General features: G+C 61.0%; 3 protein-coding genes across 6 annotated transcripts in view; 1 reads left to right on the top strand and 2 right to left on the bottom strand.

The window, feature by feature from the left end:
• KSR2 (kinase suppressor of ras 2) overlaps positions 1-8545 on the bottom strand; it is a gene marked incomplete at both ends in the record, with an annotated part of 76669 nt that extends 68124 nt beyond the window's left edge. The window contains 3 exons of the mRNA XM_084217120.1: positions 1136-1286; positions 2177-2317; positions 8369-8545. Coding sequence (XP_084073246.1) covers positions 1136-1286; positions 2177-2317; positions 8369-8545 — 469 coding nt within the window. The remainder of the gene's footprint in view (positions 1-1135; positions 1287-2176; positions 2318-8368) is intronic.
• Positions 8546-13712: 5167 nt separating this feature from the next.
• Positions 13713-16258, top strand: RFC5 (replication factor C subunit 5). 3 transcript variants are annotated; one of them, XM_084217431.1, is made up of 11 exons: positions 13713-13753; positions 13848-13912; positions 14010-14146; positions 14427-14506; positions 14726-14799; positions 14935-15094; positions 15197-15278; positions 15358-15487; positions 15669-15746; positions 15831-15885; positions 16022-16258. In XM_084217431.1, exons 1-11 carry the CDS (start codon positions 13722-13724, stop codon positions 16116-16118), a joined length of 990 nt encoding a protein of 329 aa, XP_084073557.1. In that variant the 5' UTR covers positions 13713-13721; the 3' UTR covers positions 16119-16258. The 3 variants fall into 3 exon arrangements, with proteins under 3 accessions (XP_084073557.1, XP_084073556.1, XP_084073558.1); XM_084217430.1 differs by having other exon boundaries at positions 15669-15885; XM_084217432.1 differs by lacking the exons at positions 13713-13753; positions 13848-13912 and having other exon boundaries at positions 14054-14166; positions 14307-14506.
• Positions 16259-16714: 456 nt separating this feature from the next.
• Positions 16715-20788, bottom strand: WSB2 (WD repeat and SOCS box containing 2). 2 transcript variants are annotated; one of them, XM_084217060.1, is made up of 9 exons: positions 20687-20788; positions 20426-20597; positions 19502-19737; positions 19205-19336; positions 18819-18919; positions 18458-18630; positions 18020-18133; positions 17539-17646; positions 16715-17338 (listed from the first exon to the last, which is right to left on the bottom strand). In XM_084217060.1, exons 1-9 carry the CDS (start codon positions 20700-20702, stop codon positions 17176-17178), a joined length of 1215 nt encoding a protein of 404 aa, XP_084073186.1. In that variant the 5' UTR covers positions 20703-20788; the 3' UTR covers positions 16715-17175. The 2 variants fall into 2 exon arrangements, with proteins under 2 accessions (XP_084073186.1, XP_084073187.1); XM_084217061.1 differs by having other exon boundaries at positions 19502-19734.
• Positions 20789-21012: the final 224 nt, after the last annotated feature.

Raw genomic sequence — 21012 nt, 5'->3', positions numbered from 1 at the left:
CCATCAAGGCTCGGCTGGGACACGGTGCCAGCACAGCCAGACCCTGCCCAGCCCTCGCCGCATCCCCCGAGCCCTCCCCGGGCCGAGGCGGCCCCGGCTCCGCTCTGCCCCCGGTGCCGGCGCAGCTGCGGCCGGAGCGGCTCCGCGCAGCGAGTGAAGAGCGGAGCTCTGCTGCCACCGCCCGGGGAGCGGCAGCGCAGCCCGGCCCGCACAGCGCCGGGAGCCGCGCATCCAGCGCCGGGAGGGGCGAGCGGGGCTGGGGCATTCCCTGGGAAGGGCTCTGGGAATGGGGGCTCCGCTCCGAGCCAGCCGGGAGGCGATGCTGGAGCTGCCCTGAGCGATCCCCTAAGGCTCCTGACCCAGCTCCTGCCGGCACAGGGGGTCAGGGGACCCTGTAAGAGTCATGGAATGGGCTGGATTTGGAGGGGCCCTCATCCAGTGCCACCCCTGCCATGGCAGGGACACCTCCCACTGTCCCAGGCTGCTCCCAGCCCCAGTGTCCAGCCTGGCCTTGGGCACTGCCAGGGATCCAGGGGCAGCCACAGCTGCTCTGGGCACCCTGTGCCAGGGCCTGCCCACCCTGCCAGAGAACAATCCCTAATTCCCAATATCCCATCCATCCCTGCCCTCTGGCAGTGGGAGCCATTCCCTGTGTCCTGTCCCTCCATCCCTTGTCCCCAGTCCCTCTCCAGCTCTCCTGGAGCCCCTTTAGGCCCTGCAAGAGGCTCTGAGCTCTCCCTGGAGCCTTCTCCTCTCCAGGTGAGCACCTCCAGCTCTCCCAGCCTGGCTCCAGCCCTTGGAACATCTCCTCCTCTGGTCTCACTCCAGCAGCTCCAAATCCTTCTCATTTTGGGGACACCCAGGGGCAGCTCTGCAGGTGGGGTCTCACCTGAGTGGGGCAGAGGGGCAGAATCCCCCCCTCCTTTCCTGCTGCCCCTGCTGGGGGCTCAGCCCAGGGCAGGGGGGTTTTGGGGTGCCACTCTCACCCACCAGCACCCCCAAATCCTTTTCCCAGCACAGCTCCCAGATGTTCCCTGCAGGAAATGATTCCCAGCCAGCCGCAGGGAGGCAGGAGCTCTGCCAGACAGGAGGGTGGCAGCCAGCCCAGGCAGCCTGAGGGGACAGGGACACTCACCAGACTTGTGGACGCTGCGGAGGCAGGACAGGGACGCGTTCAGCCGGGCACACTCCTCGCTGTTGGCCCCAAACTTCTCCACGGTGGCACAGACCTGGTCATCGGTCATGTCCAGCAGGTCCTCCAGGCTGAGCTGCCCAGGGGCGATCTCCTGAGGGAGGAATGAGGTCAGGAACGAGGGAGGGAGGAGGGACAAACCCCCCTGGAGCGTCCTCTGCACCTCGGGGAACACCAGGGACCATCCATGCTCTTCAGGGCATGGACCCAAAACCATCCACCTGAATTTCCACCTGAATCTCCAAGAAAACCTGGAGGAACTGAGGTTTCATCTCCAGCTTTTCTACAGTTTTAGCTAAATCCAGACCCAGCTCAGCCTCTGGGGGCACCAGAAAAACCCATCCCTGAGTGGGAACACACAGCACCTGAGCTTCACTCCAGAATTCCCTTTTCCCAGGAGGTGGGATTGCCTTTGGGTGCCCCTCAGTGCACCTGCAGGAGCCCAGGGTGTGGCAGGAGGACACTGCTGGGGACATGGGGGATGTCCCCAGGGCAGAGGGGTCGGTGTGACACCCAGTGGGGACAGCAAGGGGGTGTCCTCACTGCTGGGTGAGGTCAAAAATCCACAGGAAAGAAAAAGGGAAAGAAAAGGGGAAGGGGGAAAGGGGAAAGGAAAAAAAGGGGGAAAGGGGAAGGGGGGAAAGGGGAAGGGGGGAAAGGAAAAGGGGGGAAAGGAAAAGGGGGGAAAGGAAAAGGGGGGAAAGGAAAAGGGGGGAAAGGAAAAGGGGGGAAAGGAAAAGGGGGGAAAGGAAAAGGGGGGAAAGGAAAAGGGGGGAAAGGAAAAGGGGGGAAAGGAAAAGGGGGGAAAGGAAAAGGGGGGAAAGGAAAGGAAAGGAAAGGAAAGGAAAGGAAAGGAAAGGAAAGGAAAGGAAAGGAAAGGAAAGGAAAGGAAAGGAAAGGAAAGGAAAGGAAAGGAAAGGAAAGGAAAGGAAAGGAAAGGAAAGGAAAGGCCCTCCTTTTGCAGGTGGAATGGCCAGCCCTTACCTCCATCACCTCTTTGCGGATGTCGACGATGCGGAACCAGTGCAGGAGCTGGGGGAAGCCCTCCAGTTTGGCATTGCGCTCCTGCAGGGCCACCTTCCTTTTACAGGACAGCTGCCGGCTGAAATACTTCACCAGTTTGCTCTGGAAAGGAAGGGGAAACCGTCATGGCATCTCCCACTGGCAGCTGGGGCTCAGCTCTCACTCTGCCCCATCCCAAGGCTCAAAATTCCTGCCCCAAAATTCCTGCAGCCAAGAGCATCAAGGTTTGGTGTCCAAGAGGGAATTTCCCTCCCAAAAAATCCCTTTATCAGCTCCTTCATCCCCAATCCAGTGCTGTGGTCTTGTTCAGGGGATGGGCAGCCCTTGGCACCCCCTGGGGGGTGTTGGGGGGACAGGGGGGACAGGCACCACTTTTCCCACAAATGCTGCCCCATCCCAGTGCTGCCCAGCCACCCACAGGACACTTTCCCCACTTCTACTCCCAGCCTCAGGGCCAAGGGACCCCTAAGGGACACAGTCCCCTCTCTTACACCCAGGTTTGATGCCAAGAACCCCCCAAAGAACCCTCAAAAGCTACACCCCCCTCTTGTACCCCCCACAAAAACCCTACAAGGGGAGCAGCCACAGCGTCACACCCCAAGACTGGAATGTGGCATCTGCTCCTCATTCCCCCCTCGCCAACCCAAATCTTCCTCTCTCCAGAGCCATCCCACCTCTCTGCTCCTCTGCAGCCCCATCCCTGGTCGGATCGTGCCCAAAATCCCCCAAATCCTCCCACCCCGAGGCCGGAGCCGTTCCCAGCTGCAGCCCAGCTCCTAAAACGAAGCTGCCTTCCTTTCCCGGGAATTCGAGCAGGGCTGGGAAGCTGCTGGGATTTCCTGCTCCTGCTTTTCCAGCCGGGGGATTCCCCGGCGCCTGCAGCACTAGATGGTGCTGTGCCTCTGCTCCTGCACACCCCAAAAATCGCCGGGTGAAATACAGGCTGCTTTGGGATACAGGGATGAGGGGAGAACCTCCCTGGTGGGATTTGGGAGGTTTCCCATCTCTCCCGGCCCTTTCCCTTGTGGTACCCACTGGTGATGCCCACAGGGGTTGGCATCTCCCCCAAAATCCCCCCCCAGGTGGGTGAGGGCCCTGCCAGGAGCTGGGGACAGGGCTGTCACCCCCCTGGCAGCTTCTCCCCATCCTCAGCCTGGCTACCAGAGATTAATTCCTGAAAATCAACCCCCAAAAATGAGGCAAAGCCAGACCTGGGGGGCTGCAGGGAGCCCTCATCTCTGCAGAGCCCCGCCCCACTTCCAGGGCTGATTTTTAGGGAAAAACACTCCCAAAACAGACAATCAAGGGTTTAAGGATCAGCCTGGATCTCACATCCCAAACACGCTCTGGGCTTTTGGAGCAGAAGCAGCCCCAGGCACTTTGAGCACACCCAGAGGCAGCTCCTGTCTCCCAGAAAATGCCCTTGCATGGACACAAAACACCAGGAAAAGAAATTCCTAAAAAATCCACATCCTGCCCCCAGCCTCTTCTCCATTCAGCCTCTCCAGGTGGGATCCCAAAGGGAATCAAGGAGATTTCTGAGCCAAAATCAGGGTGCAGGGGTGGGAATGGAGCTGGGGACAGGGCAGCCCCCAGCACCATCATGCAGAGGGGAGCTGGGAATGGGGAAAGAGTGGGGGGAATGGAGGAAATTTCATTTCCAGATGGGGGAAACTCACCCCCACAGAGCCCTTGAGTGACAGGAGGGGCCATTTTTCACCCAAAAGAGGACCCCGCTGGGACCCCCAGGTGCTCTGATCCGTGGATTTGCTCCAGCCAGGGAAAAAGAAGCCCAAAAACCCCTCTGTAAAATCCAGAGGCTCTCGGTGTTTGCTGGGGATGGAAAGGGGAGGGAATTCCCTGCCTCATCCCGCGGCCGCGGAGCTGCTCTGCCTCCCGCTCATCCCGGCACGGAGCGAATTTGGGAGATGCCGCGCTCCTGCTGTGGCACAGCCTCCCCCTGCTTGCTCCTCCGTGCCTCAGTTTCCCCGCCTGGAGGCGGGCAGGGGGCGCAAGGAGAGGGGCGGGAATCCCGCGGATCCCTCCCTTCCCGCTGGTGGAATTTGCGGCTGGTCCAGCTGCGGGTGCTGCTGGAGGGGATCCAAAGCTTTTCCTGTGGAGCTGGAGTTGTTTTCCCACCTTCCCTGCTGCAGCTGTGCCCGGGGGGAGGCAGGAGCGATGCTCTGGGATGAAGGAGTGAAACCGTCAGGATTCCCTTATCTTTGGGGGATCCAGCCCTCCTGGAATCCCCCAGCTCCTTGGAAACAGCGTCCCTGCTGCCCCGGGGGCGGCTGCGGGCACGGGAGCGATGTCCCCGCTCCACGTCGCTCTCAGGACCTCGGGTGACCCCGGCCAGGCAAGGGGCTGGGATCACCCAGGGCTGGAGGCGGATTTCCCAATCCCAGCCCCGAGCGGGGATTTCCCTGGGCTCATCCCAAAGCCAGCACGGCCGCGAGCGGCTGCTCCCCCCAGCCCCGGCAGGTTCCGAGCCGGTCTCCAAGGAGCCAGAGGGCGGCTGTTCCCCCCTGGAATGGGATCCTTGACGTCAGCCGGACTGGCGACAGCACCTAGAGACCGGGGACAGGCGGTGGAAAATCCAGGAGGGAGAAGTTCATTCATTCATCCGGCACCCGGTGAGCCGTGGGGAATGCCCTGCCCATCCCATCCCATCCCATCCCATCCCATCCCATCCCACCCCATCCCATCCCACCCCATCCCATCCCATCCCATCCCATCCCATCCCACCCCACCCCAGCTGGATCAGCACACCCTTCATCCTTCATGCCACCTCTCGCTTCACTTCTTCTGCACCCCTAAAAATCTTTTTCCATGTCAAGAAACACGACCAGAGCAGCTCCCTCCAAGGGGCTTGTTATTCCAGAGGCACCTGGAGCAGCCTGGGGCTGGGGAATTCCTTGCCATGGTTCTATTTTCTCTCTCAGGGTTCTCCCAAGGTCCTGTTGGGCTTGTGAGGTGTTTCTGCCTCTGCTCATCCTTTATTTCAGGAGATGCTAAATGGTCCCCGGGGATTTTGCTGGGAATACAGGAGCCAAAATGTCCCCATCCAGCATCCTGAGAGGATCCAGCTCTGGGAGAAGTGCACTGTGCTCACCCCTGGTGAGAATCCACACGTTCAGGCAGTAAAAATCTCAAAATCATGGAATGGTTTGGGTTGGAAGGAGCTTAAAGCTCATCCAGTTCCACCCCATGGGCAGGAACACCTTCCACTATCCCAGGCTGCTCCAAGCCCCATCCAACCTGGCCTTGGACGCTGCCAAGGATCCAGGGGCAGCCACAGCTGCTCTGGGCAGATCCCAGTGCTGGAACAGCATCTCCAGAGCCTGTGGAGGTTTGGAAATGGCCACAGCTCTTTCCTCAGAGCCTCTTCCCATCGTCACCACACAGCAGCCAAAAGTATCCTGGGAGAGTTCCCTGTTCCTGGCAGGAGGATGGCAGCCCAGGGTGAGGGAAGTGTTGATCCCAGTTCCTGGGAGCCCTAATCCACATTTTGACACTGGGATGGGGGTTTAACCCCACAGACAGAACAGTGCTGTGGGACAGTCAGGAATATAGCCCAACTCTGAGCAAATGTTCCTCCTGCTCTTCCCAAACTCCACCAAACACAGCACCCCCTATCCACATTTCCACCCCAACCCCAGATTTAGAGCCATAAAGCCCAAGTGCCACACTTGGACAGGGATCAAACCCCACAGCCCAGGCAGGGCTGAGCGATGGACACTCCCAGTCTCAATTCCCACTCCAGGTGTTTTATCCCAGCTGCTGCCTTGGTTCCCACTGGAAACTGTCCCAAGGCATAAGCAAGACCCAAAAAGCCTCCCAGCTCCAAGGATTGCCCCTGGAACCAGGCTGCAGACATGGCACCCATCCCAAAAACGCTGCACAGCAGGAGGCAGGAGGATGGGAGCTCAGCCTACCTTAAGGTGGCTTAAAACAAAACAAAAAAAAAAAAAAAGAAGGGAAAAACTTCTATTAATCCAGCAAAATCAATGTTTAGCCTATGAAGATTAATCAAAAAAAACCCCAATGGATTCTCCCATTTTATTCCAGGCTGGGCACTGTCTCCAGTGCCACATCCCAGGTCACCACTCCCTTTGCCATGGCACTGCCTGGCCCGGCTCTGCTGCCACCAGATGGGAAGGGAAGAGGCACAGAGCAAGGCCTCGGAGTCTGTTTCGCGTCCTTGGGACGTGGTGGTGGCAGCAGGGACTCAGGGACACAGAGACTCGGGGACTTGGGGACTCAGGGCCAAGCTCTGCTCCTGCTGACGCCGGTGGCAACCCAGGACAACGCCAGGAGCCAGCCCAGGGCTGGCATTGGGAATCTGGCCCTGGATTCACTCCCCTTGTGGGAATCACCCTGGGTTTGAGGTGAAAAACAACCAGAGAGCGTCAGCAGGGATGTCCTTGGCTGGAACTTCCCAAGCTCCTGGTTTGGGGGTGTTTTAGGGATGGTAATGCCAGGGTTCCCTGTGGCTGGCACTGAGGGATCCATAGGGGCTGGAGAGACGCTTGCCTGTGAGCATTTGTAGGATAACATCCTCCCAAAAAACCTCCAGACCCTTCATCCAGCCCCAGCTGGCTGCCCCAGTGGCACTGGGATGCTGGGAAGGAGCATCCCACCAGTATTGCTCAACCACACTCTCCTGCTCCCCTCCATGTCCATGGGACACAGACAGGGAATCCTCAGTGCTGATCTCAGCGAGGCCAATCGCTCCATGTGGGATGAGCTCCTGGAGTCCTGCACCTCCCGGCAGGTCCTCCTGGGGATTTGGAGCCTGCCTGCATCCCAGAAAGTCTCCAGCACACCCCAAAATCATTGTTATCCCTCTCCCAAGGGCCTCACACAGAGAGTTGGGATGAGGCAGGGCTTGGATCAAGGGGACAGGAGGATGGGAGTGGGAATGAGCACAAGTTGGGATGCAAAGCAGGGACCTGCACCCCAAACCTGGGGTCACCCCACGAGTGGCACAGCAGTGCCGTGGTGATGCCCCAATTGTTCCCACAGCACTTGGGGAGCAAAAGCAGCAGGACAGGGTGCAACAGCCACCCCACAGAAGGGTTGCAGGACCAGCCCTGAGTGGGATCAGGCTCTGACACCCCCCCACCCACAGCCCCAGCTCCGTGCCAGCCGCCCCCACAGCAGCAGCACGGCCCCGCTGGCGTCTCCCCAGGGTCACAGCCTCGCTTCTCCTGCTCTGTGCCAGCTGCAGGGATCCCACTCAGCCCTGGGAATCCCTGGCTGTTCCCTGCCCGTCCCAGCCCACCAACCTCCTGCTGAACCACAAATTCACCCCAGCAGGGGCTCAGCACCTCCAAGGGGAGCCAAATTCCCTGGGAGGTAGGGGTGGGGAGGGGAGAAGGCAGCCAGGCCGGGGGCTGCTGCTGGGAGGGAGGGATGCAGGTGGGCCAGGGGGATGCAGGTGGGTCAGGGGGATGCAGTCAGCTGGGACAGCTGGAGCCTGCTGGAAGGGATTCAGGTGGGCTGAGGGGATGCAGCTCCAGGAAGGGGATTCAGCCAGGCCCAGGGGACGCAGCCCCGTGGAAGGGATGCAGGTGGGCTGAGGGGATGCTGCCTGGTGGAAGGGATGCAGCCAGGCCCGTGGGATGCAGCCTGCCACAAGGAATGCAGGTGGGCCGAAGGGATGCAGTCCAGGGAAAGGGATGCAGGCAGGCTGGGGGGATGGAGGCAGGCAGCAGGGGTGCAGGTGGGCCGATGGGATGCAGCCCGGTGGAGCAGGAGCCTGGAGGAAGGGATGGGGCCGGGCCGGGGGATGCAGGAAGGGGGAGGGGATGCAGGTGGGCCGGGAGATCCAGGTGGGCCGGGGGATGGATGCAGGTGGGCCGGGGGATGCCGCCTGCCGAACGGTGGAAGCCGGGGGAGGAACGCGGCCGGGCCGAGGGATGCCGGGGGATACCGGGAGGATACCGGGGGGCTGCGGCCGGGGCCGGGCGGCCCCGGTGGGTCCCGGCGGCAGGGTTCGGTGGTCCCGGACCCACCTCGGGGCCACCTGCAGAGCGCGCAGCCTCACTCGGGCGCACCGCAGCGCCGCGGGGGAACCCGCCGCGGCCCGGGGGGGGTGGGGGGGAGACCGATGGGGGGGTGTTGATGTTGGGGGGGTCGGCGGGCCCGTACCTCCAGGGTGCGGATCTCCTTCTGCGTGAGGTCGTTGGAGGCGGCGCACTTGGTGCGGAGCCCCTCCAGGTTGGAGATGCTGATGTCGATCATGTTCTGGACCAGCTCGCACTGCTGCAGCGCCTTCTGCAGACTCAGCTCCTGCTCCTCGCTCCTCGTCATGTTGTCCTCATCCATCGCTCGCCGCCCCCCCCCCCCGCCCGCCCGCCCTCCCCTCCGCCCGCCGCCGCCGCGGCCCCCCCTTCCCTCGGCTCCGCTCGCCGGCCCCCGCCGCCGCTCAGCCCCGCTCGGCCGCGGCCCGCAGCATCGCGGTGCCCACCGAGCCGTCAGCGCGGCGCCGCCGCCGCTACCCCCCCCCCCGGGCGCGGCGGGGCGGGGGCGGGGGCGGCGCGCTCCGGCTCCGCGGGGCCGCGCTCGCTGCGCGCCGCTCCGCGCGGGAACCCCCGCACACCCCCGGCCCGGCACCCCCGGCCCCGGCAGCTCCGCGGCATCCGCATCGCCCCCACGCCCACACATCAGCATCCTCACCATCACCCCCACATCATCCTCAGCAACCCCCCCAACCTTATCAACACCCCCATCGTCATCAACACACCCCCCAACCTTATCAACATCCCTCCAGCCTCATCACCCCCAGCCCCATCACCCCCACACCCACACCTCCCCATCCTCATCATCACCCCCTTCCTCATCAACATCCCTCCAGCCTCATCACCCCCAGCCTCATCACCCCCACACCCACACCTCCCCATCCCCTCAACCTCACCATCACTCTAAACCCCATCACCCCCACCCCATCACCTTCCCACATCCCCATCCCCCCCTTGCCCACACCCCCACCCTCCTCAACACCCCATACCTTATCAACACCCCCATCCTCTCAACAGCCCCCTACTTTATCAACACCCCAATTCTCATCACCCCCAACCCCATCATCCCCATCACCTTCCCATCTTCATCATCACCCCCCATGCTCATCACCCCCAGTCCCAGCACTTTCCCAGCATCCCCACATCTCCTCATCCTCATCACCACCCATCCCTATCCCCATCCGCCCCATGCCCCAAACCCCCACATCTCTCCATCCTCATCACCACCCCTGTCTCCATCCCCCACCCCCACACCTCATAGGAATTCCCCCATCCCATCCCATCCCATCCCATCCCATCCCATCCCATCCCATCCCATCCCATCCCATTCCCCTCCCCCTATCCATCCCCCCCATCCCCATTCCCATGCCCTTCTCCCCCATCCCCCCATCCATGCTCATCCCAGTCCCTCTGACCCCGAGAATGGGACAGGGGGGAAGGGGGGGGGGGTGCTGCACTGGGGAGGGAAGGGGCAGGGAGAATGAGAATGAGAGGGGTTGAAATGGGGTCCGGGATAATTGGGGGGTCTGGGGTAATGGGGAGTAAATGAGGAAGGGGAGGGGCTTGGACATTGGAGGGCTGGGGCAATAGGGGGACCTGGGGAAATGAGGGGGGCTGGAAATGGGGGCGGGAGGGCTGGGGGGATAATGGGGGTGGGGAATGTGGGGAGGTAATGGGGGGAATGGGGCATCGTGGGGGCTGGGGCAAAGGGGGAGAATGGAAATGGGGGGCTCTGGGGAAATGGGAAGGTCTGGGGGTGTCTGGGGCAATAGAGGAGGTCTGGGATACTGGGGGATCTGGGGCATTGGGGGGTCTGGGGCATTGGGGGGTCTGGGGCATTTGGGAGGGTCTGGGGCATTTGGGGGGGTCTGGGGCATTTGGGGGGGTCTGGGGCATTTGGGGGGGTCTGGGGCACTGGCTGGGGCACTGGGGATTCCTGCTCTGGGGCAATGGAGGCCAAGCCTGGCCAACACTTGGGAATTATCCCAGAGAGCCAGAGCCAGGATGATGCTCCCAGAGCCTTCACCTGCTCCAGGCACAGCATCCACAGAGCGTGACCTCCCTGCCTCTGGATGTGTGACTTCATTCCCAGCTGGAATCCCCATGCCAGTCCCTCCCAGCTCTGGGGAGCACAAGCCAAATTCCCAATGGCTTTATCCATGCTCACAGTGGTTGACCCCCTCTGAGTTGGGATGTGGCTGAAAAAGCTGGAAATCTGCTGATTTTTGCCTTTTTTTAAAAATTTTTAAATCAGGACTTTTAATTTCCAGGCTGACCCCTGAGCTGGGATGTCCCTTGTCTGTCCTGTCCCCAAGGCTGGCTGTGAGGGGAGCCCAGAGGGACCCCTGGGTGGGAAATGACATCAAGAACCGCCTGGGAAGGGAAGGGAAGGGAAGGGAAGGGAAGGGAAGGGAAGGGAAGGGAAGGGAAGGGAAGGGAAGGGAAGGGAAGGGAAGGGAAGGGAAGGGAAGGGAAGGGAAATATGAAATAAATTGCAAGCAGGGAGACTCCACTGGGCTGGGATAAAAGCACCCATCCCAAAAGCCTGCAGCAGCAGAGCTGCAGGGATTTTGGGTGTCAACCAAACCTCATGCTTCCCAAAAATCCCTACAGCAGCCTGTGGGATAGCTCCCATGCTTGGAGCTGGCCATGGTCCGAGAGGTGGATGAACATTCCAGGCAGTGGGAATGCAACAATCAGTCCACATAAAAATATCTGGTAATATTTTAATTGACTTCTGTGGGTTTTCTCCATGAGAGAAGAGTTTGGAGTGACTCAGAGTCTCTAAACTGGGTTAATGTTCCCTCAGTGCCAAAGGTGCTCTTCCAGGCACGACATCCTGCTGGGAAGGGAGAGGGAATGTCCTGGAATGGCCACTCCACCCTGGCAAACCAACACCACTGCACCACACCAGGGGTTTCCCACCTAATTCCCCCAAACCCCCCAACGAGGGTTCATTGCTCCAGCTCGGGGTGAGCTGTTCCACAGAAGCTTTTGGGTATCAGCACTGGGATTTCTTGGTTATTAATACGGCAAAGAACTTCTTCAGCTCCACATGGGGTGGGAGCATCCCTGGGATTTCAGCTCTCAGGGAGCACCTGTTCAATCCTCTGTGGAAGAGCATCTCTGTCCCATCACCCCTGTCACCATCATCCCTCTCCCTTCAACCCTGTCACCATCACCTCCATCCCATCACCTCTGTCCCATCATCCCTGTCCCCATTATCCCTGTCCCCATTATCCCTGTTACCATCATCCCTGTCACCATCACCTCCATCCCATCACCTCCATCCCATCACCTCTGTCCCCATCATCCCTGTCACCATCATCCCTGTCCCCACCATCCTGTCTCATCATCCCTCTCCCTTCAACCCTGTCACCATCACCCCTGTCCTACCATCCCTGTGACCATCATCCATCTCATCATCACCTCTGTCCCCACCATCCTGTCCCATCACCTCTGTCATCACCACACTATCACCATCACCTCTGTCAACATCACCTCTGTCCCATCATCCCTGTCCCATCGACACTGTCACCACCTCTGTCACCATCACGCTTGCCCCATCATCTGTCTCCTCATCTCCTCATCTCCATCACCATCATTCCTGTCACCGTCCCCCCTGTCCCATCATCCCTGTTCCATCAACACTGTCACCACCTTCCCTGTCCCAACATCTCCATCCCATCACCTCTGTCCCATCATCCCTGTCCCATCGACACTGTCACCACCTCTGTCACCATCACGCTCGCCCCATCATCTGTCTCCTCATCTCCATCACCATCATTCCTGTCACCATCCCCCTTGCCCATCATCCCTGTCCCATCAGCACTGTCACCACCTTCCCTGTTCCAACATCTCCATCCCATCACCTCTGTCCCATCGACACTGTCACCACCTCTGTCACCACCATGCCTGTCCCATCATCCCTGTCCCACCACCTCTGTCCCCTCATCTCCACCCAGGAAGGAAATCAGAACCATCCCAGGGGCATGCACCCACCAGTTTAACCCCATTAAAACTCCACCCCAAAGATTTTCCCTGCTCTGGAGTCCAGGATTTATTAATGATGGGGAAACACCTGGAAAAGTCCATGTAGGAGGACAAGAGCCTGCCCCAGGCGAAGGCAGATCCAGGGGGAGAGCAGTGGCTCTGGATCCAGGACGTGAAGGAAAATCCCAGCTCCCGGCTGTTCCCAGGTGCCCGGGAAGGACCTGGAGGCTCCAAAGGGAAGGGCCATCTGTCACGGCTGTCACGTGCCCAGAGGGACAGCTGAGGCTGCTGACCTCAGCCTCCAGCTCCTGCTTTCCTTTATGGGGCTGCAGGCAAAAAAAAGGGGAAAAAAACCCAGGAAAGCAGCTGCCTTCCAGCAGATTTTTGTGGTTTTATAGGATCCAGCCTGGAGCTCTTGATGTTTTCACTTCCCTTAACAGCAACAGCATTTTTCTAGGGATTTTTTTACCTGCCCTGTACCTCTACTTCCCAAAGGATTGCTTCCCATCCTCACTCCACCTGTGTTTTCCAAGCCAGTGCCTCTAACTCCAGCCTGCTTTCCTTTCTGGGATCAGAGCAGCACTGGAGCATTGCTCCAGCCTGGGCTGATTCTCCCCTCTAAGCTCCTCTAAAGGAGGCTCCAGGGCTTTTCCAGAGGCACTGGGAAGCAGCAGGGACAGGGATAAAGGCATTTTGTGCTGGCAGCTCATGTTGCCCTGGGGGGACCCCAGATCTCCTCACCTCACCCAAGGGTGCCCCTCTCATCCCATCGGTGTTCCAGGGGCAGGTGCACTGTACTTTCCCAAAACCTTGATCCAGCAATTCCTGCTGCCGTGATTTCCCCAGGATCGCTGGCACCACCCTGCCCTAGTGAACACCAGCACAGTGCTTTTCCCATAACCACAGAATCATGGAATGGGTTGGCTTGGAAGGGACCTCAAAGGTCACCTCGTTCCAGGCCCTGCCATGGGCAGGGACAGCAGGTTGGGGGGATTCTCCCTCTTCACTCAGGTGAGATCCCAGTGGGAATGCTGGGGGCTGACCTGGGGCACAGCACAGGAAGGACCTGGAGCTGCTGGAGAGTCCAGAGGAGGCCACGGAGATGCTCCAAGGGCTGGAGCCAGGCTGGGAGAGCTGGGGGTGCTCACCTGGAGAGGAGAAGGCTCCAGGGAGAGCTCAGAGCCCCTTGCAGGGCCTGAAGGGGCTCCAGGAGAGCTGGAGAGGGACTGGGGACAAGGGATGGAGGGATAGGACACAGGGAATGGCTCCCACTGCCAGAGGGCAGGGATGGATGGGATACTGGGAATGAGGAATTGTTCCCTGTGAGGATGGGGAAGGGCTGGGACGGCATTCCCAGCGCAGCCCGGGACCCCGGAATCGCTGGAAGGAGCCGGGATTTCCCCGCTCCGCCGGGACCCGCCCGTCCCCTCAGGCCGGCCCCGCCCCGCCGCTCTCGCGCGCTTGGCGCCGCTCTCGCGAGACTTCCCAACATGGCGCCGGCGGGCAGCGCGAACCTGCCGTGGTACGGACGGGAGCGGGGGGGGGGATACCGGGATACCGGGATAACGCGGCGGGAGCTGCCCCGGGGCTCACTCCCCTCTCCTTTCCCGCTGCAGGGTGGAGAAGTACCGTCCGCAGGCGCTGTCCGAGCTGGTGTCTCACCGGGACATCCTCAGCACCGGTAATTAATCCCTCCCCCCGCGGTGATCCCCCACCCGCCGGTCCCGGCTGTCCCCGTTATCCCGCTGTTATCCCATTGCTATCCCGTTATCCCGCAGTGCAGCGCTTCATCAGCGAGGACCGGCTCCCCCATCTGCTCCTCTATGGGCCGCCCGGTACCGGGAAGACATCCACCATCCTGGCCTGTGCCCGGCAGCTCTACCGGGAGCGGGAGTTCGGCTCCATGGTGCTGGAGGTGAGTGGGAACACGGTGGGGTGGGATGGGATGGGATGGGATGGGATGGGATGAGATGGGATGGGACGGGACGGGACGGGACGGGACGGGACGGGACGGGACGGGACAGGACGGGACGGGATGGGATGGGATGGGATGGGATGGGATGGGATGGAACAAGACGAGATGGGGTGGGATGGGATGGAACAAGACGAGATGGGGTGGGATGGGACAGGATGGGGTGGGATGGAATGAGATGGAATGGGATGCAGGGATACAGATCCACACCATTCCCTTCCAGCTCAACGCCTCTGATGACCGGGGTATCGACATCGTCCGAGGGCCCATCCTGAGCTTTGCCAGCACCAGGACCATCTTTAAGTATGTGGTGGGTCTGTGCTTCCCAAAGCTCCCCATCTCTTTGGCACCCTCCTGCCCTGGCACTTGGATTGGGAAGGGGATTTGGGAGATCCTGGGGTGGGTGGCGACATGCCCAGCAAGCTTGGAGGGTGAGGATGCAAGAAGGGCTTCCCAGGAGCCAGGCTGGGAACAAGCATACCAGCTCCCCCTTCTCCAGCACCAAACCCCCCCTTTTCCCAGGAAAGGCTTCAAGCTGGTCATCCTGGATGAAGCCGATGCCATGACCCAGGATGCACAGAATGCCCTGAGGAGAGGTGAGGCGCACTGGGAGTCCCACACCATGGGAATCCCACACTGTGGGCAGCCATGGCCTCATCCAGCCCGGCACAGGGAGGGAATCAGGACAAGGCAGCGGCCAAGGACGCTCCTCCCCTCCCTCCTTTTTGCAGTGATCGAGAAGTTCACAGAGAACACCCGGTTCTGCCTCATCTGTAACTACCTCTCCAAGATCATTCCTGCCCTGCAGTCCCGCTGCACGCGCTTCCGCTTCGGCCCCCTGACCCCAGAGCTGATGGTGCCGCGGCTGCAGCACGTCATCCAGGAGGAGGGGTGAGTGGGGATCCCCCCAGGGCCCCTCTGACCCATTCCCTGCCAGGGAGGAGCAGCAGGCTGGACTCCCACGGTTCCACTTGCCCGGGTGTTGTTTTCCAGGGTGGACGTGACCGAGGACGGGATGAAGGCTCTGGTGACCCTCTCGAGCGGGGACATGCGCAGGGCCCTCAATATCTTGCAGGTGGGACTGTGGCCATCAGCCCCTGGCCAGCTGAGCTGGAGGGGCCTCTTCATCCTTCCTGTTCCCTCCTCTTCCTCAGAGCACCTCCATGGCCTTTGGGAAGGTGACAGAGGAGAACGTTTACACCTGCACGGGACATCCCCTCAAGTCTGACATCGCCAACATCCTCGACTGGATGCTGAACCAGGATTTTTCCACGGCCTACCGCAGTATCCTCTACCCTGGGGGTTATTCCCAGCTGGGATAAATCCTGCTCCTTCCCAGGGATCTCTGTGGCCTCTGGGGTGGGTGCTGCTCCCTAGGGAGGCTCTTGGGGTTGCTGTAAAGATGAGGAGTGGGATCTGGCAGGGAAACGCCTGGAAGCAAGGCCTTGACTCGCTCTCATCCCAGAAATCATGGAGCTGAAGACGCTGAAGGGCCTGGCCCTGCAGGACATCCTCACTGAGATCCATCTCTTCGTGCACAGAGGTGGGGAAAGGGCCCAGCTCTGGATGATCCTGGAGAGGCCAAACTCCCCCCTGCCCTTCACTGAGTGTTTCCTTCTCTCCACAGTCGACTTCCCCCCCTCCATCCGCATCCAGCTGCTGATCAAGCTGGCAGACATCGAGTAAGTGTCACTCCCCCAGTGTGGGGACCCGGGGGTGGCTCCTGGTGGTTCCTGGGCACTGCTGGCACACAGCCCGTAGCTTTGGGAGGCACCCACAGTGGTGGAAACCCCCAGAGCTGCCCTTGGCCCTCTCCAGGTACCGCCTGGCTGCTGGCACCAGCGAGAAGATCCAGCTGAGCTCCCTCATCGCTGCCTTCCAGGTCACCAGGGACCTGGTGGTGGCTGAAGCCTGATCCTGCCAGGTGGGTCTGCTGCTGGATTTTGGAAGGACCATCAGCCCCATGCCTGGAGCTGCCTCCTGCAACTTCCCAGATCCTTTTTGGAAGCCTTGAGCGCACAATCAGGGTAAAAAGGTTGTTAAAAAGTAGCATTATTCCCAATGGGAAAATACAGGTGCCTCCAAAGCCCAGCAGGTCGCACTGGTCTTTGCTTTTCCCTCCTGAAAGGAGCTGGGGGGTGAGGGGTGCACCAGCTTTCTGTGTTCAGCTGTTCCCAAGGGAAAAACAACATCCTGGCGATGTTTGGAGGAGAATTCCCTCCACAAAGTCTGCCAGCACACAAGGGAACGTGCTGTTGCTCCAGCCACCAGCTAAGCTGGAGGATGGGGACAAACAAAACACTTCTGCATGCTCAGCATGTCTGGGAATTTGGCTGATTGAGTGCCACACTCCAGCACGGAGAGAAAACAACAGAGGAATGGGAGCAGGGGGTGGAGTGAAGCCACCTCTTCCCACAGATGGACACCCCTGCCACCCCTCCCTGGCAGCCAGGGCGGTGCCAGGCACTCCCAGGTCACCTGAGCGAGCCAGGAAGGAAATCATGAGGAATCAATTTTTATTTATTGAGACCTGCTCGGGCTTGTCCCACTCCTGCCCACGCCGGGAGAGCGGCAGAGCCCACGCTCCACAGAGAGGGAGGGACATTCCCAGGTGGGTGTTTTGGGGGGGGTTTAGCCCCATATTTGTGCAGGTGACAACAGCTCTGCTCCCACAGCAGCTGTTCCACCATCATCCCACACCATTGCACTCAGAAGCAGAAGCACCTGACCCAACACAGCAGGCAGCAGGGGACAGGGGGACCTGTGTCCCACCCGTGTCCCCTGCGGGGCCACCACAGCTCTGTGCGTGGGATTTTGCTGGGTTTTTGTATTATGACACCGAAAAAAGCCCTCCACAGCCCCAAAACCACGGAGCAGCAACGCTCCTGGCTCACAGCTTGGCGTTCCTGCGGCGCCGCTGGCCCGGGCCGAGCCCCGGGGCTCACCTCCGTGCCTCTGCTCTCCCTGCTGCCTTAAAAAGTCCGGTAAGTGAGGAATTCCTTCAGCTTCCTGGGAATGGGCAGCGCCAGCACCTGGTAGGTTGTGAGGAAGGTGCGCAGGGCTTTGCGGCACAAGTGCTTGAGCGACGAGAGGACCCTCGGGGCTGTCCAGAACTGGACGTGGCCGTCCCTGGTCCTGCAATGGGATCCAAACAAGCTGGAGCTCAGGGCAGAGGGACACGAGGAATTCCAGCTGTCCCCAAATATTCCCAAGCTTGCCAGGAGCATGTGTTCCCCAGCCCAGGAAAACTGTCCCCAGGGAAGCCCAGAATTTGCTGAGCTGCAGGAGGAAGGAGGAACTCTGTGTTTCTCCACCCTCTTCTCCTGTTTACTCACCCTGTGGCAATGAATCCTCCATGTGGGAAGTACATGCAGCACAGACCGTTGGTCATGGGGGCAAAGGCCACTGGAGACCGCAGCTCCAAGGCCCAGATCCTCAGGAGCCTGTGGAGAAAGGGAGAGGACACAGTGCAGTGCCTGCTGACAAAATAAAGCCTCTGGGATCCCCTGAAGACACAGAAACAAGAAGGATTTGCTTCCCAGAGGAGTGTTCCAGGGAGGACTGTCCCCTGCTGAGTGAGTGACATGCTGAGGATGGCACAGTACCCAGGAGGACAAGGACCTCAGCTCAGGGTGACGGGGCCCTGACCTTTACCCCTTGTCACAGCCCAGCCATGGTGTTCCTGCAGGCCTGACCTTCCCCCTTATTCCAGGAATTGCTGGGGATCTGGAGCATTTATTCCCCACCTCCTGAGCTCCTGGTTCATTCTGGTCTCCTCCTGGGCCCCTCTCTGGGTCCCCACAGGGGTTCACTCACCTGTCATCTGCCACTGTGGCCAGGTAGAGCCCCTCGGGGGAGAAGCAGACGGAGCGCAGGGAGCTGGTGTGGATTTCACTGCTGGAGTCCAGCGTGGAGTGCAACGGGACGTGGCTGTGGGTGGGGACAACATCCCAGCATCAGCTCTGAGCTGCCACCAGCCCCTTCCCCAGCCGATGGTGGCAGAGCCACCAAACTTGGCAAGCCAGACCCCCATCCTGCCTCTGGAAGCAGAGGAGTGGTGATGGCTGTGCTCAGCGAGAACAGAAAGCCACATCCACCCCTAAAACCCTCCCTGGCATTGCTCTGTCCTGTCCCACAGTGTCCCCATGGTCCACACCACAGTGTAGACGTGGTGGCTGTGGCCAGAGAGAAGGGAAAGCCACATCCAGCCCTAAAACCCTCCCTGGCATTGCTGAGTCCCCTCCCAGGTCGTACCGCAGTGTCCTGAGCTGCTCCCCGGTGTAGGGGTCCCACATGATGACACAGGCATCGTAGGAGGCGGTGACAAGGAGTGCAGAGTCTGGGGAGAAGTCACACGACACCACGCTGCTCTGGTGGCCCTCCAGCCTCCGGATGAGGGTGTAGGATCTCATGCTCCACAGCAGTGCCTGTGGGATTTGGGCAGGGGATCAGGCTGGGAGCATCCCAACGTTTAAACAACACAGGCTCTGCTCCCAGCTTCCAGCTCCTGAGGAGCCAGGGCAGGATGGCCTGGCCCTTCTCCAGGGGGGTTTCTGGGGGCACAGAGGGCTGGGTTCAGCAGGCACAGGGATGGCTCCCATCCTGCAGGACTCACCGACTTCTCACCAGCTGCAGAGCAGAGCATGCTGCAGTCTGGGGAGATGGAGCAGCAGTAGACCCACTGCACGTGGCCTGACAGCACCTGCACCTGCCGCCCTGGGGACAGCAAAAATGTGTCACCAGAGAGGAACAGGACTCCTTGGCTCTGCTCTCCCTCCCTTTTCCCCAGTGGGAATTCACATTGGGCTGGGGATTCCCTGGGTAAATCCCAAGGCAATGCCCTCCTGCATCTCCCAGGTTACACTCTGCTCCCAGTCACATGGCTGTCCCCTTCTGCCTTAAATATTGTCCCCAAAGGTCCGCTCTCCCACCACCTTCCCTCCCAAGATGGGTTTCTCCCCTTCCCTGACCCAGCACAGGGATATCCCTGCCCGTTCCTACCATCCCTGCTCAGGTCCCACACGCGCAAAGTCTTGTCCCGCGAGGCTGACACGAGGATGGGGCTTCCATTGGGAGCAAAGCTCAGGTCCCTGACAACATCCTGGTGTCCCAAGAGGCTGAAGAGGAGGTGCCCTGCAGAGAGGAGCCAGGCTCAGTGCCATCCATCCACAGGGAATGAGGCAGAGCCCCTCGTGCAGTCCTGCTTGGGACAGGGCAGGTGTTGGGGAAGGGGGAAGATGGGATCTCCTTCCACAGAGGAATAAGGGGAACAGCCAGCCAGAAGCCATGACAGCTCACCTGTCTGAACCTCCCACACCTTGATCTGCCCATCGTTGAGCCCGGTGGCCAGGACCAGGCAGGGAAGCCCCACGGCGCAGGCAGGATCTGTGTCCCCATCCTCAGCTGCTGGCCAGGCACTAAAGGCCAGGCCCCACACGATCTGCCCACACTCCAGAGTCTTCTCCTTGGCTGCCCCACGGCTCCAGGTCTCCGCTTTGCCGCCCCGGCTCTTGCGCTCTGAGGTTTTGCAGCTGCTGGAGGGAGGCAGGGATGGGTGGAGTGTTCGCCCCGAGACCCCCGGCTCCATGCACCCATCCTCACCCCACACTGGGCACCCCCTGGGATCAATCCAAGCTGGGGAATGAATGGATGGAGAACAGCACTGGGAGTACTTTGGTGCTGGTGGCTGAGGGCTGAAACACCCTGGGCTGATCCCCAGGCAGGGGACAGCATGAAAGGAGGGGGGGATTCTGCCCCAGCCCTGGGGTTCCCAACATCAGAAGAATGTGGAGCTGCTGGAGTGAGACCAGAGGAGGAGATGCTCCAAGGGCTGGAGCCAGGCTGGGAGAGCTGAGGGTGCTCACCTGGAGAGGAGAAGGCTCCAGGGAGAGCTCAGAGCCCCTGCCAGGAGAGCTGGAGAAGAACTGGGGAGAAGGGATGGAGGGACAGGACACAGGGAATGGCTTCCCACTGCCAGAGGGCAGGGATAGGTGGGATATTGGGAATGAGGAATTGTTTCCTGGGAGGGTGGGCAGGCCCTGGCACAGGGTGCCCAGAGCAGTTGTGGCTGCCCCTGGATCCCTGGCAGTGCTCAAGGCCAGGCTGGATGGGGCTTGGAGCAGCCTGAGACAGTGGCAGCTGTCCCTGCCCACGGCAGGGGGTGGGACTGGACGGGTTTTAGGGTCCCTTCCAACCCAACCCATTCCATGACTCCGCACTCACAGCTCGGCCTCTCCCAGGGGCCACGGGATCAGCTTGACCACGCAGTGTCCCTGGGACCAGGCGAACCAGGCCCCGTCGGGGGAGAAAGCGACGCTCCAGGTCTCGCAGCTGGATTTCCAATCGTAGCGCTGCGGCCGGCCCGGCTTCAGCTCCGCCAGCAGCACCGGCTCCTCTGCGGCGGGACAGCCCCGTTACCCCCCAAGCCCTTGGCACCCTCACACCCCCAGTCCCGCCCCGCGTCCCCGCCCGGCTCCCGCTCACCTCCGCTCGGCTTCATGGTGGCCCCGCCGCCCGCTCGGCCCCGCCGGGCCCGCCCGGCCCAGGGCGGCGGCGGCGGCGGAAGCGGCGGCGCGGGGAGGGGACCTGGAGCCGCCTCCTCCGGCCCCGCCGCCACCGGCACCGCCCCGCGACCGGGATGGGGCGGGAGAGGGCCTGGAACAGCCCCCTGAGGGAGACACGGCGGGAGCCGGGCCTGCCCCCGCCCGCCGGGCCCGGGGCAGCGATCCCCGAGACCCGGCACCGGGACACCTCCCCTCAGAGACACCCTCAGGGACCCGGCACCGGGACACCTCCCCTCAGGGACACAC

Source organism: Fringilla coelebs (assembly GCF_963513975.1).
Source record: "Fringilla coelebs genome assembly, chromosome: 17".
Taxonomy (NCBI): domain Eukaryota; kingdom Metazoa; phylum Chordata; class Aves; order Passeriformes; family Fringillidae; genus Fringilla; species Fringilla coelebs.
Note: the sequence above shows the minus strand (reverse complement) of the source record. Positions and strands in the feature narration are given on the sequence as shown.

What these genes read in the sequence shown, in the direction of transcription:
- RFC5 (XM_084217430.1), top strand. Translation starts at nt 13,722, where the DNA reads ATGGCGCCGGCGGGCAGCGCGAACCTGCCGTG. An exon ending in CCGGGACATCCTCAGCACCG is followed by an intron (nt 13,913 to 14,009) that starts GTAATTAATCCC and finishes GTTATCCCGCAG; the next exon opens with TGCAGCGCTTCATCAGCGAG. An exon ending in TCGGCTCCATGGTGCTGGAG is followed by an intron (nt 14,147 to 14,426) that starts GTGAGTGGGAAC and finishes ATTCCCTTCCAG; the next exon opens with CTCAACGCCTCTGATGACCG.
- WSB2 (XM_084217060.1), bottom strand. An exon ending in CCCCTGGGAGAGGCCGAGCT is followed by an intron (nt 19,738 to 20,425) that starts GTGAGTGCGGAG and finishes GCCTCCCTCCAG; the next exon opens with CAGCTGCAAAACCTCAGAGC. An exon ending in GAGCAGCTCAGGACACTGCG is followed by an intron (nt 18,134 to 18,457) that starts GTACGACCTGGG and finishes CCCCACCCACAG; the next exon opens with CCACGTCCCGTTGCACTCCA.